This window comes from Bubalus kerabau, chromosome 2, assembly GCF_029407905.1.
Source record: "Bubalus kerabau isolate K-KA32 ecotype Philippines breed swamp buffalo chromosome 2, PCC_UOA_SB_1v2, whole genome shotgun sequence".
Lineage (NCBI taxonomy): Eukaryota > Metazoa > Chordata > Mammalia > Artiodactyla > Bovidae > Bubalus > Bubalus kerabau.
This window is the reverse complement of record NC_073625.1, coordinates 120,509,497-120,521,985: the sequence shown is the minus strand read 5'-3', so window position 1 is coordinate 120,521,985 and position 12,489 is coordinate 120,509,497. Positions and strand designations below refer to the sequence as shown.

General features: G+C 38.6%; 1 protein-coding gene across 1 annotated transcript in view; it reads right to left on the bottom strand.

The window, feature by feature from the left end:
* ATP13A5 (ATPase 13A5) overlaps nucleotides 1-12,489 on the bottom strand; it is a 143,418-nt gene that overhangs the window by 75,589 nt on the left and 55,340 nt on the right. Inside the window, exons 6-7 of the mRNA XM_055570096.1 lie at nucleotides 11,375-11,444; nucleotides 8,627-8,761 (exon numbers count right to left, since the gene is read on the bottom strand). Coding sequence (XP_055426071.1) covers nucleotides 8,627-8,761; nucleotides 11,375-11,444 — 205 coding nt within the window. The remainder of the gene's footprint in view (nucleotides 1-8,626; nucleotides 8,762-11,374; nucleotides 11,445-12,489) is intronic.

The window sequence follows — 12,489 nt, the reverse complement described above, 5'->3', positions numbered from 1 at the left end:
TCAAGCTCTACAAAAACATGATACGGATTTATTTTGCATATCAAAGATTCATTGAGATTTCCAAGGTTTCATAGGAGAAATATTCACAGTATAGCAAATGACTCAAATTATTGTTTTTAAATAGTTTAAAACTTTATTCAGTCACCAAGTGCCAGGTGTTATTTTAGGTACTTGGAATATGTTGCTTGATTTTTTTAAACCTCAAAATAATCCTATGATGAAAATGCTATTACCTCCAGTGTACATATAACTAAAAACAAAAACAATAAAACAAAAAACAGGGGCTTAAAAATGTTAAAGTAACTTGCCCACAATCACTGACTTATTAAGTATGAAAATCAACAACAAAAAGGTTCATCTGACTAAAGCCTTTTCTGTGGGTGAAAATGGTCTCTGAAAGTGCTTGAAAGCAGCTTTTGTCCTAAAGAGAAGACAAACATCCTTCCTTACAAATTCCTTTATTTTCTTGCATAGCAAACTCCTTTAGTTAATGTCAATTTCAACTTTGCTTAAAAGGATGGTAACACCTTTGGAAGTGGTGAAGCCTGGGTCAATAATACTTGACTATAACTCTGCAAACTTATGAAGGCATAAAGCTGAATTTGTTTATCAAACTTAGCATCTTGCATAACCTGCCAAGCTTTCCTGTCTTTGCTTGAGCTATTCCCTAGGATGTTCACCCCCGTTTTCTACTAGCCAGCTCTTTCTATTCCTATACATAAAGCCCTGTTGAAATATCTCCAATCCATAAGTCCTTAACACTCGCAGGAAGAATTAATTGTCCCACTCTCTGTGTTTCCTCCTGTGTTAGTGCATAGATCCCATTCCACTAGAGCTATCTGTTTTCTTGTCAGGTCTCCACTCCAAGTCAGGAGGTTCAAAGATGGGGCTACATATTCATCTATGTATCCCCTGTGGCCTTCACATAGTTGGCCCTCAGCAAATATTTATTTAACTCAGCTGAATAATTCTACTTCACCCAACAATTCTACAGTAAGATAATATAAGCATCCTCTTTGAGCTAATGTACTCAGAAACGCTACATACACGGGTTTCTATGACAACCAACCAGCTACGAGAAAGCCAGCACTGTGATGCTTGCCATGATTTCCAAGCTCGCTGCCTGATTTTCATTAGGTCCCCTCTGGTTTCTCCAGTTCCTGTTCAGCGAGACCAGGATTCGCTTCCAAAACGAATTTGCATATTGTTATTATTCGGCGTCTGTTGCTGTGTGTCCTTGTGTTTGCGGTGGCTGGATTTCCTCCAGAGATGAATAATGAGGGCATTAACTCAGGTGTCTCCTGAGCCCAGCTCAGTCCTGAATTGAGGCAGAGAACTCTGGGCCAGCTCTGTCCATGCTATTGACAGCGGCCACCGTGGAGCCAACAGTGGAGCCTGCAGTACAGTTCAATGGAAATGCAAATGGGTGCCAAGGTTTGTGCTCATATCTGCGTCAAAAGTGGTACAAAGGGACCATGTTGCACTGGGGCGTTTCTTGGCCTAGGCAAGGTAACCTCTCTCTGTGCGACATTGTCAGTGGCTAGAGTGGATGCAGGGGGATATCTTATTCCACTTTTGACAACATTCTTCTCCTTTGCAGTTTTCAAAAGCATGTATTTGTTTAGCATGATTTAGAAATGGCAGTAAGTAGATGATTTTTCTTCCCTTTTTCCCAGCTCTCCTGCCCAAATCTGCTCTTTGTTATAAATTATCAAAATTATCATTTACTGCCACAGGAAACTCACAAGTTACTTGGAGATTTTGCTCGAGGGGAAAGTGACTCGGAGTCAGGAGACCTGGGATGAAGGTCTATAGCCACCCTTCCTGGGGTGAATGTGATTAAATCACTTTACCTCCCTGATTGCTCCTATCCCTCCCTGTCATTTGTGTATCATTTCACAGTTTACCAAGCCTCATACAAGCACCTTCATTATAAATATCAAATTCCACTGCAAATTGTAAAGCACTAAATGGATTAGCTGAGGACTATTTAATTAATAATATAGCAATTAATTAATATTAATTGCTGAGGACTTGTGATTTAAACTACAAAGAGATTGTTGCAGGAAACTGGCCCTTTTTGTATAGTGTTACAAGAGGCCTTGCAGGTTGGCTCAGATAAGCTTTTATTAACAAATGCTAACTGCTAATGGGCTTAGTGTCATCATTTCAAAGAAGTCCTTTGCAAAATTGCCATCAAGTCTGAAATTCCCATGCTACTGTTTGGAGTAAAGGGAGGCATTCAGGGATTTTTAAGTTGTAAGATCTGAATATTTAAATTCTATGAATAATTTTAAAGTTAATATTAAGAAAATGACAAATAGAAAAAATTAAAATACCTAATTTTGGAAAAGGAGAGCTTTATAACAAAAAAAAGAGGAGACTTTTAAGACAAAAACCCAGAAACCATAAAGAAAAAGAAACATACTTAAATAGACACATTTTTTAAATCTAGCAGAAGTCAAGGTCAAGATAAAGAAGTTTAAAAAACAGAACTTTTTCACATATATAATGGATATAAAAAAGAAAGTAAATAAAAGTGCAAATCTCTTTTAGACAAAGGAAAGTGTGTCTAATCTCACTAGTAATCAGGGAAGTGTAAATTAAAACATCAATGAGACAGAATTTTCAAAAATGTATTAGATGGAAAATTTTAAATACCAAGGTATAACACTTAATGCTGGTCAGGATCTGGGAAAATAGATATTCTCATATGTTGCCAGTAAGAGACTGAATTATTCCATTTAGGGAAAATAATACTACAGTATTTATTAACGTACAAAATATACATATCTTGTTTTGCTGAAAAAAGAGACACAAACACTAATATGTAAGGATACACTATATTGTTCAGTCGCTCAGTTGTGTCCGACTCTTTTTGACCCCATGAATCGCAGCACGCCAGGCCTCCCTGTCCGTCACCAACTCCCGGAGTTCACTCAGACTCACATCCATTGAGTCAGTGATGCCATCCAGCCATCTCATCCTCTGTCGTCCCCTTCTCCTCTTGCCCCCAATCCCTCCCAGCATCAGAGTCTTTTCCAATGAGTCAACTCTTCGCATGAGGTGGCCAAAGTACTGGAGTTTCAGCTTTAGCATCGTTCCTTCCAAAGAAATCCCAGGGCTGATCTCCTTTAGAATAGACTGGTTGGATCTCCTTGCAGTACAAGGGACTCTCAAGAGTCTTCTCCAACACCATAGTTCAAAAGCATCAATTCTTCAGAACTCAGCTTTCTTCACAGTCCAACTCTCACATCCATACATGACCACTGGAAAAACCATAGCCTTGACTAGACAGACCTTTGTTGGAAAAGTAAAGTCTCTGCTTTTTAGTATGCAACCTAGGTTGGTCATAACTTTTCTTCCAAGGAATAAGTGTCTTTTAATTTCATGGCTGCAGTTACCATCTGCAGTAATTTTGGAGCCCAAGAAAATAAAGTCTGACACTGTTTCTATTGTTTCCCCATCTATTTGCCATGAAGTGATGGGACCGGATGCCATGATCTTCGTTTTCTGAATGTTGAGCTTTAAGCCAACTTTTTCACTCTCCACTTTCACTTTCATCAAGAGGCTTTTGAGTTCCTCCTCACTTTCTGCCATAAGGGTGGTGTCATCTGCATATCTGAGGTTATTGATATTTCTCCCGGCAATCTTGACTCCAGCTTCTTCCAGCCCAGCATTTCTCATGATGTACTCTGCATAGAAGTTAAATAAGCAGGGTGACAATATACAGCTTTGACATACTCCTTTTCCTATTTGGAACCAGTCTGTTGTTCCATGTCCAGTTCTAACTGTTGCTTCCTGACCTGCATATAGGTTTCTCAAGAGGCAGGTCAGGTGGGCTGGTATTCCCATCTCTTTCGGAATTTTCCACAGTTTATTGTGATCCACACAGTCAAAGGCTTTGGCATAGGCAATAAAGCAGAAATAGATGTTTTTCTGGAACTCTTTCACTTTTTCGATGATCCAGTGGATGTTGTCGTTAGTTTTAATTCAATATATGTGTTGTAGAGAAGAAACCCCTTATTTTCCATAAAGAGGAAAACAGTTGAATAAATGATGGTAAGCCATGGAATATCACATCATTATTTTTAGACATAATTTAGAATTATTTGTTATAGTGGATGGCCACTATATAAATTGTAAAGTGAAAAACACCAGTTCCAGTTTAATTCATATAAGACAATTCTGTTTTGATTAAAAACAAATTAAGAAATTCATCTAGGAACTTGTCTGGTGGTACAGTGGATAAGAATCTGCTTGCCAATGCAGGGGACATCAGCTCGACCCCTGGTCCAGAAAGATTGCACATGCCTTGGAGGAACTAAGTCCATGTGCCACAACTGCTGAGTCCAAGTGCCTACAGCCTTTGCTCTGCAACGGGAGAAGCCACCACATTGAGCAGTCCATGCATTGCAAGGAAGAGTAGCGCCTGTTCCCAGCAACTAGAGAAAGTCAAGCGACTGAACTGAACTGAACAGAAACTTGTCAGGCTGGTTTCAGCAGAAGTTGAGAGTTTATGAAGATGCAGAGATGTCATGAACCTAAGGTGGGAAGCACAGCCAAGTCTCCCAAGGGAGTTTCCAGACTAGGTGCAGGGAAACGCTGTGAGAAACAGGTTACTCTGACTCTGTTGGACTGATTATTGCTTACCTCTATGCCTCACTGTGTATTTTGTTCACTCTTTTCCCTACTTTTTCTGAGGAAGTGTGTGTGTGTGTGCGTGTGTGTGTGTTTCTCTGCTTGTCCATATGCAGGGATAGAGGGTGGCCACCCTGCTCCTAACTATACATCATAGATCACTTTCCTAACAGAATATGGCCAGCAGCTTCAAGCTTTTATTCCAGGATTCCAAGCAGAAGGATTCCAGTCAGCTTCCACCAGATCAGATGCCCCCTTTCCAACTAGTTGTGCCACTGGAGGGAGAAAGCCACATGGAACAAACCAACTGTGGGCTGCCGGAGCTCTAGGTACACCTAGTTTTCAGTAAAAAAGGAGTGAGGGTGCAGCATTTTCTCCAAAATATGTTTGCTTCATTGCATATTTGCCATAGAATAGGAGGCTGGGAGGAGGAACCCAAGTTCCTCAGCTCAGCCCCCTGGTGAAGTCCATCTACGCTTTACGTCCTTGGGTTCCATGAGCTCAGTTCAATTCATTTCAGTTGCTCAGTTATGTCTGACTCTTTGCAACCCCATGGACTGCAGCACACCAGGCTTCCCTGTCCATCAGCAACTCCCAGAGTTTCCTCAAAGTCATGTCCATCAAGTCAGTGATGCCATCCAACCATCTCATCCTCTGTTGTCCCCTTCTCCTCCTGCCTTCAATCTTTCCCAGCATCAGAGTCTTTTCAAATGAATCAGTTCTTTGCATCAGGTGGCCAAAGTATTGGAATTTCAGCTTCAGCATCAGTCCTTCCAATGAATATTCAGGATTGATTTCCTTTTGGATGGACTAGTTGGATCTCCTTACAGTCCAAGGGACTCACAAGAGTCTTCTCCAACACCACAGTTCAAAGGCATCAATTCTTTGGCGCTCAACTTTCTCTTTGGTCCAATTCTCACATCCATACACGACTACTGGAAAAACCATAGCTTTGACTAGATGGACCTTTGTTGGCAAAGTCATGTCTCTGCTTTTTAATATGCAGATATTAAATATGTCTAGGTTGGTCATAATTTTCCTTCCAAGGAGTAAGTGTCTTTTAATTTCATGGCTGCAGTCACCATCTGCAGTAATTTTGGACCCCAAGAAAATAAAGTCTGCCACTGTTTCCATTGTTTCCCCATCTATTTGCCATGAGCTACTGGTGTGTATTTATAATATTTACTCCTTTTGTGATGAAGGGAATTAAAATGGTCTTCTATTATTTGTCCACTCCTGACAGAGTAGTTTATGTGATTAATCAGTCTAAAACTAATAGGGTCCTATAGAAATTTACTCCAGTCTACAACACATGCCCCCACATTCCCCGTGGCCAGCCAATTTCTTAATAAATGTTTAAAGTTTTCAAGGGCTCTTGTTCGTGCCTTGCTGGTAGCCCTGGCAAAATGATAGAATCCTAAAAAGATGGGACCTAAAAAAACAGTTTAACCTCCACTATCTATAGCTGAGGAAAGTGAGTCCAGAGAGGAGAAAGAGTTCCCAGAGTCACAGTGGATGAATCAGTAGTGGTTAGAAGCTCATCCCGGGGTTTTCCTGCACTGCTTCCTTGTTCAAGTTAGAACTCCTGTCTTCCCTCTCTAGGCTGCCTCCCATCTTTCCATAGTCTAGCTTCTCCACTCCAAGAATAAGGGTACAAACAGTAACAACTATATCAGTGGTAACAAAAAGTAACATTTGATGAGTGCCTGCTATGGACTAGGATCACATGTATTTCAAATGCATTGTTTCATTTAATTTTCTCTACTATATACATGATCACTGACTTGATGGACATAAGTTTGAGCAAGTTCCAGGAGTTGGTGATGGACAGGGAAGCCTGTGTGCTGCAGTCCATGGGGTCGCAGAGTTGGACATGACTTAGCAACTGAACTGAACTGAACTATAACAGTGAACACACACACACATCTCACAGAAAAGCAGACCGACTACTAAAGTGTCCAGTAACAAATTGTGTCAAGTAATACAAATAGGATTAGTATGTGTGGGGAGGGAGGATTTTAACTTGAAAAGATCTCCCTGCCAAAGTCCTCAGATCTTTCTGTATTTTTCCTAGAACCCTGAGATGGTCAGTGATGATATACTCAGGTATATGTTGAGTATGTGTCTTCCCAACAGAAGGAAGCACATGGAAGAGGAACTGCATTCACTGATGTTTGACATCGGCCAGAAAGCACATGAGTGGCTTGCAGGTATCAAATTATCCATTCTATTAAAACAAAGATTTCTCAAAACCCAGGAGCTAGAAATCTGATTTGGGGCTTCACATTACATGCCTCTATCAAATGACAAAAGTAAAACAACTATAATTTGTTTCCTACTGTGGCTGAACACAATCTGGCAGATCGTTTATTGTCCTGGTGTCTATTTTCCTACTTTTGTTCACATGCTGAGAGTTCACCAGAAGGACAGTCACTCTTCCCCTAGACTTGGCAGCCAGACATAAAGAAATTGTCACCATGAAAGGCAGGTTACTTACTGATCATTATTAATATTTGTGTGGCTTTTGTGATTCTAAATTAGTTCATGAAGAAACACACTAGGCCACTCATTTTTAAAAAAGCAAAAACAAACAAAAAACCATAAACAAAAGAAACCCCTCTAGTCTTCACTCTCTAGCTCAAAGTGTCTCCATTCATTTAACTTTTCATTTTTAAGTCCTGCTTTCTAACTCTTTAAATATATTGCCTTTCTTTCATTTCTCATCAAACACTTCATAACTCAAAATTTGTAGAATCCAAAACCTGATAAAAAGCCAATCTTAGACCTCATATTTGCTGAGTGACTGAAACAGAGTAAGAATAAAAATCTCCTTCGATTGGACTTGTTTAAAGCCTCCAGGTCTGCTTTACTGACATGTGCCCAGACTCCTGACAGCTAGAAGGCATCTCTCCTCTCACTCGTAGGTCTGACTTTTCTTCCCCAGCAATGTGCTACTTTGGAAAGGATCTTCTGCTAAAGAAATACCACACATGTAATAGAATTTCATTTATAGGGAACCAGAAGCCCTGATTCTGTCACAAAATCACTTTATGACACGAACCAACCCCCTGTATCTTAGCTTCCTCTTTTCCAGAAGATGGATGAAGTTTGAGACCAGGTGATTTTAAAAGTTCGACAGAGTTGACAGATACAAGTATCACTGTTTCCCCTGTCTAAAAAGTCAATTTCACAATCAAGTTTCCAAAAATATACAACAAATACATTGAGACACACTTAGAAGTTGCCTCATAATTTAGCCTGATGAATCTTGAGCAAAGTAGCAGAACATTTTCTAGAAAGGTGTAGTGGGAAACAGAAACTTAGAGGGGCTGTGGATTTATAAGTAATATTCAGCTAGATTCCACTTCAGAAAGCATTAGTCACTCAACCTTGTCTGACTCTTTGTGATCCCAGGGACTGTAGCCCACCAGGCTCTTCTGTCCGTGGAATTCTTCAGGCAAGAATACTGGAGTGGTTAGCCATTCCCTTCTCCAGGGCGTCTTCTTGACCCAGCTATTGAACCCAAGTCTCAATTCATTGCAGATGAATTCTTTACTGTCTGAACCACCAGGGAAGCCATCCACTTCAGAATACACTATTATATCATTTATAAGACTGATTTTCTTTAAAAGGAAGATTTTAATTGGCTATAAGATGAACAACGATGGAAGATGACAGATAGGTACTATACTGTCATCATCAATCCATCATTTTTCTATCAGACTCAGACACAGCGTTAGAGCCCTTCTAAACTTAGTTACTCAATGCAGCCTTCAGTCAATAATCAGAGTTGGCAAAGATGTTTAAATCTATCTGACATTCCTGAAACCCGCCTTCTGAGATCCAAGATTTAGTAAGCCCTTGCTTTTTGCTTTGTTATGACTTATGTTTAACGAAGCAACTCTTTGCTCTCAGTGGAACCGTATGTTTGGCTTCTCGTGCAGCCTGAGGCTAAATAGAATCCAACTATGATTTCTGTTCTTACCTGTCGCAAATCATACACACTTAAGACAATGGAGAGAACAGACAAGATGATGATGGCCACTGAGTATTCGATGTAACCTTGAGACAGCCACAAAGTGAGGGTAAAGGCTTGAAACACGTATAATGGATTTAAAACCTGCAGGTACGAAAAGAGATTCTGGGTCACCTGCATGAACCTTAGTGGCAGTCTAGATGATGTCATTTCTTTATAGGATTTTTTTCTTTCCTTTTTGCAACATACAACAATAGAATTCACTTAGAGCTCCATTAATTTCAGTAGAGGCGATGTCAAGCTCATAGAATGTGGTATGGTAGAAGCGAATTTATTTTAGGCGTTCAGAACCATGCTCACAAATTGATCCTTCTTATTTATTTTGAACTTTCAAAAATATTTGACCAATAACAAAATCTAATAGTTTACCTTTTAAAACAGATGTACCCACATTGGAGGAGAAACATGATTCAGACTCTTTTAAGAACAAACTTCAGTTTTGAACTGTGTATTGCAAGTTTCTTTTTCACGTAATCACATGCTTGATGTAGTGAAGTTGTGCAATGAAAATGAAGGATTTCACTTTTATCCAAATAATTCATTTAAAAATAATATTCTCATGTCACAGGTCTTAGCAAGATCCTCTGAGAGCATGGACCTTCTCTTAAACAAGGAGGGATAGTCTTACTCAGCAAAGAGAAAAGTTTTATTCAAAGTTGCAGTGAGAATTACGTGCAGAATGTATCACCAGTTCCAAGCAGGTATTTTTGGTCTCTTAATACTATCTTGGGCTTTTTTGTTCCCTCAATTGTCCCCATTTAAGTCCTGCTGACTTTACTATTAATAATAATAGCAGAGAGGGCAAACCCCAGGGAGCTAGAGAAGGTCACATGACCTACACACTTAGCTTGAATTAAACACCCCTTCTGAGCAGGGCAAAGATTTTTCTTTTTCTTGGTAAAGTGCTCTTTATAATTATTATGAATTAGATGAAATATTACTTAAAATCAGTGCTGTTCTTTCTTACCTCTATCTTCTATAATTTTCTAATATATTAAATAAATTTCTACCTTAATCCTAAAAATAAACCGACATCTGGTTCATAAGTTAATAGGATATAACTTAAAAGTTTCTGAAACCCTTGGCCGTATTTCATCAGTTAAGAAAGCTTGTGTTCCTTAACTTTTTTATTATTTCCATTGCAACATGCTTTTCTTACAAATTATAGCTCTTCTGTCTGTTTGGCATGAAATGCTTTAATTATAAATTATGCATTTCTAGTAATACGATTTTGAGTTTGTATAAACTCAGTAGAAAATTGGTGAAATACTTCTTGTAGAAGAAACAAAACCATCCTAATTAATTTAGTTCTCTTATTCAATATTCTTTTGAAATCAAATGTAAAGACATAGATTTTCTTATTATTTTTCCTACTAAAACCTAATAAGTAAGTGTCAGGAAATATTAGCATTCTTTTCAAAGTAGACTAAATAGACATTTGAAAGAGTCTTTGGTAATTTGAAAATGTACTTGAATAAGAAGTTTTAAAAGCAATCTGCTTTTTAATAGTAGGAGAGATTGTGCTTATGTGGAGGCATGGGTTACAGAGGAAACCTCAGTACCTTCCGATCAATTTTTCTGTGGACCGAAGACTGTTCTAAACAAAAAAGTCTAATAAAAAATTATATTTAAAAAATGGCCATGTAAAAACCAAAATGGCCATCTTTGTGTATTAGAAATAGACTGGAAACATGTAGCACTGAGCGGAGACAGATTGATCAGTCTGTTAGGTTTTACACAAAGACAGGAGATCAATGGCTAGGAGCTCAATTTTATGGGGAATAAGTATCCCACAAATGGCAGGAGATATAACCAGGCTTGCTAAAGATAACAACAATAGCCCCTGGACTTGTCCTGTCCCAGAGCAGAGGCTGAGAAAAGTCACAACCAGCCAGGGTTCACCAGCAGCAGAGGGTGGAATAGGAGAGACAAGTTTGTGGTTCAGCTGTGACTTTGGCCAAGCACCAAGCTGAGTCAGGGCCTGCATCCAACAGATCCATGATGGACAGAGCACAAACCTTCAATACAGGCTCCAGTTCTGAACCTGGGACCTGTGGTGACCAGTACGACCCAAAGAAGGAAAGTGAGCACAGAGTGAGGGATGCACGGAGGAAGGAAAGTCCTACCCAAGCTGAGCTTACTAAAATAAATAGATAAACTCCACAGCATCAGAGAAAACATCCTAAAACAAACAGAAACACTAAAAAAGGAAGAAGTCACTATCAAGAGAATGGATATAATAGAGTGATAGAATAATACAAAAAAAGATCAAATAATACTTTTTAAATCCTCAAAGAGATCATGAAATGATAACAATCCTTCCCCCTCCCCACTACAGCCATCATCAACAAAATGAAGAAAACAAAGAGGAGATTATGAAATGAAAATCTGTCCCTCACACTGGGAAGGAATTTTTTAAAGCAGATTTGAATTTAGAACAAGTGATTATTGAAAAGGACCAGTTATAAATCCTGGAATAAAAAATATATATTTATTGAAATAATATATTTTAATAGAAATATATTAATAGACAGGAAAAGTAGAAACTAAAGTCAATGGGAATAACCAAAGAAAATTGCACAAAATACAGATTTTTGTCCTCGTCAAAGTATCCATGTTTTTAAGATATCCCTGAGTGCTAGAAATGCAAAAGGAAAAAACAGTATTTTATTTTTAAAAACAAATGAAAACAGTTACCTGTTCAACAAGCAGCTTCCATATGGGTTGGATTTCAACCTCAATGGCATTTGGCCCGCATACTAATCTTCTGTAGGAGATGATCATCTATTAGTGTCACACCAACATGCTTATCGGAGAAGGCAATGGCACCCACTCCAGTACTCTTCACTTTGACTTTTCACTTTCATGCATTGGAGAAGGAAGTGGCAACCCACTCCAGTGTTCTTGCCTGGAGAATCCCAGGGACGGGGGAGCCTGGTGGGCTGCCGTCTAAGGGGTCGCACAGAGTCAGACACAACTGAAGCGACTTAGCAGCAGCAGCAGCAGCAACATGCTTATCAATAAGTGAGTACAGGTGACACTAAGCAGAAGTCCCTTCTCTACCCTCAAGGGACTCTGTGCTTTCAGTTAAAAATTAATATGCCAATCTCAAAATACTACTATATTTGTAAATGAAAGCACATGGTGGACAAGTTGTTTTTCTGTTAAACATACCTTAAGTACAGTATAACTCATGAATCAAAATGAAGTTAGAAAGGCATTTTGAGCTCTTTTTTCTTTACTTGATTATATTCTAAGAGCAGCTAAAAAGAAATAGATATGACAGTGTTCCTAGAATTCTCAGGAATTCTAGATTGCCCTTGATGTTGGAGATCATATCTGTCTTACCTTGGTATCTCTAGCACCTAGACAGGTCTTTAGTTTTTGAACTCAATAACTACATGAAGGAATGAACCAATGAACTGGAAGATGGTATATGGCTTTCATGGCTAACACTTTGTAAATCCACACACGTGTACATTACAATAAGAAGCCCTAAGAGAGGGATAAATTAGGAGATTGGGATTAACATATACATATTACTATATATAAAATATATAAAATAAGAAATCAACAAGGACCTACTATGTAGCACCGAAAGCTCAACTCGATATTCTGTAATAACCTATCTGGGAAAAGAATCTGAAAAAGAATGAATATATGTACATATATAACTGAATCAATTTGCTGTAATCACCTGAAACTAACATAACATTGTAAATCAACTGCACTCCAATATAAAATAAAAGTTAAATTAAAAATAATTTTAAAAACAAAAGAAAGAACTGATATTCTCACTTTGCCAGTGGGAA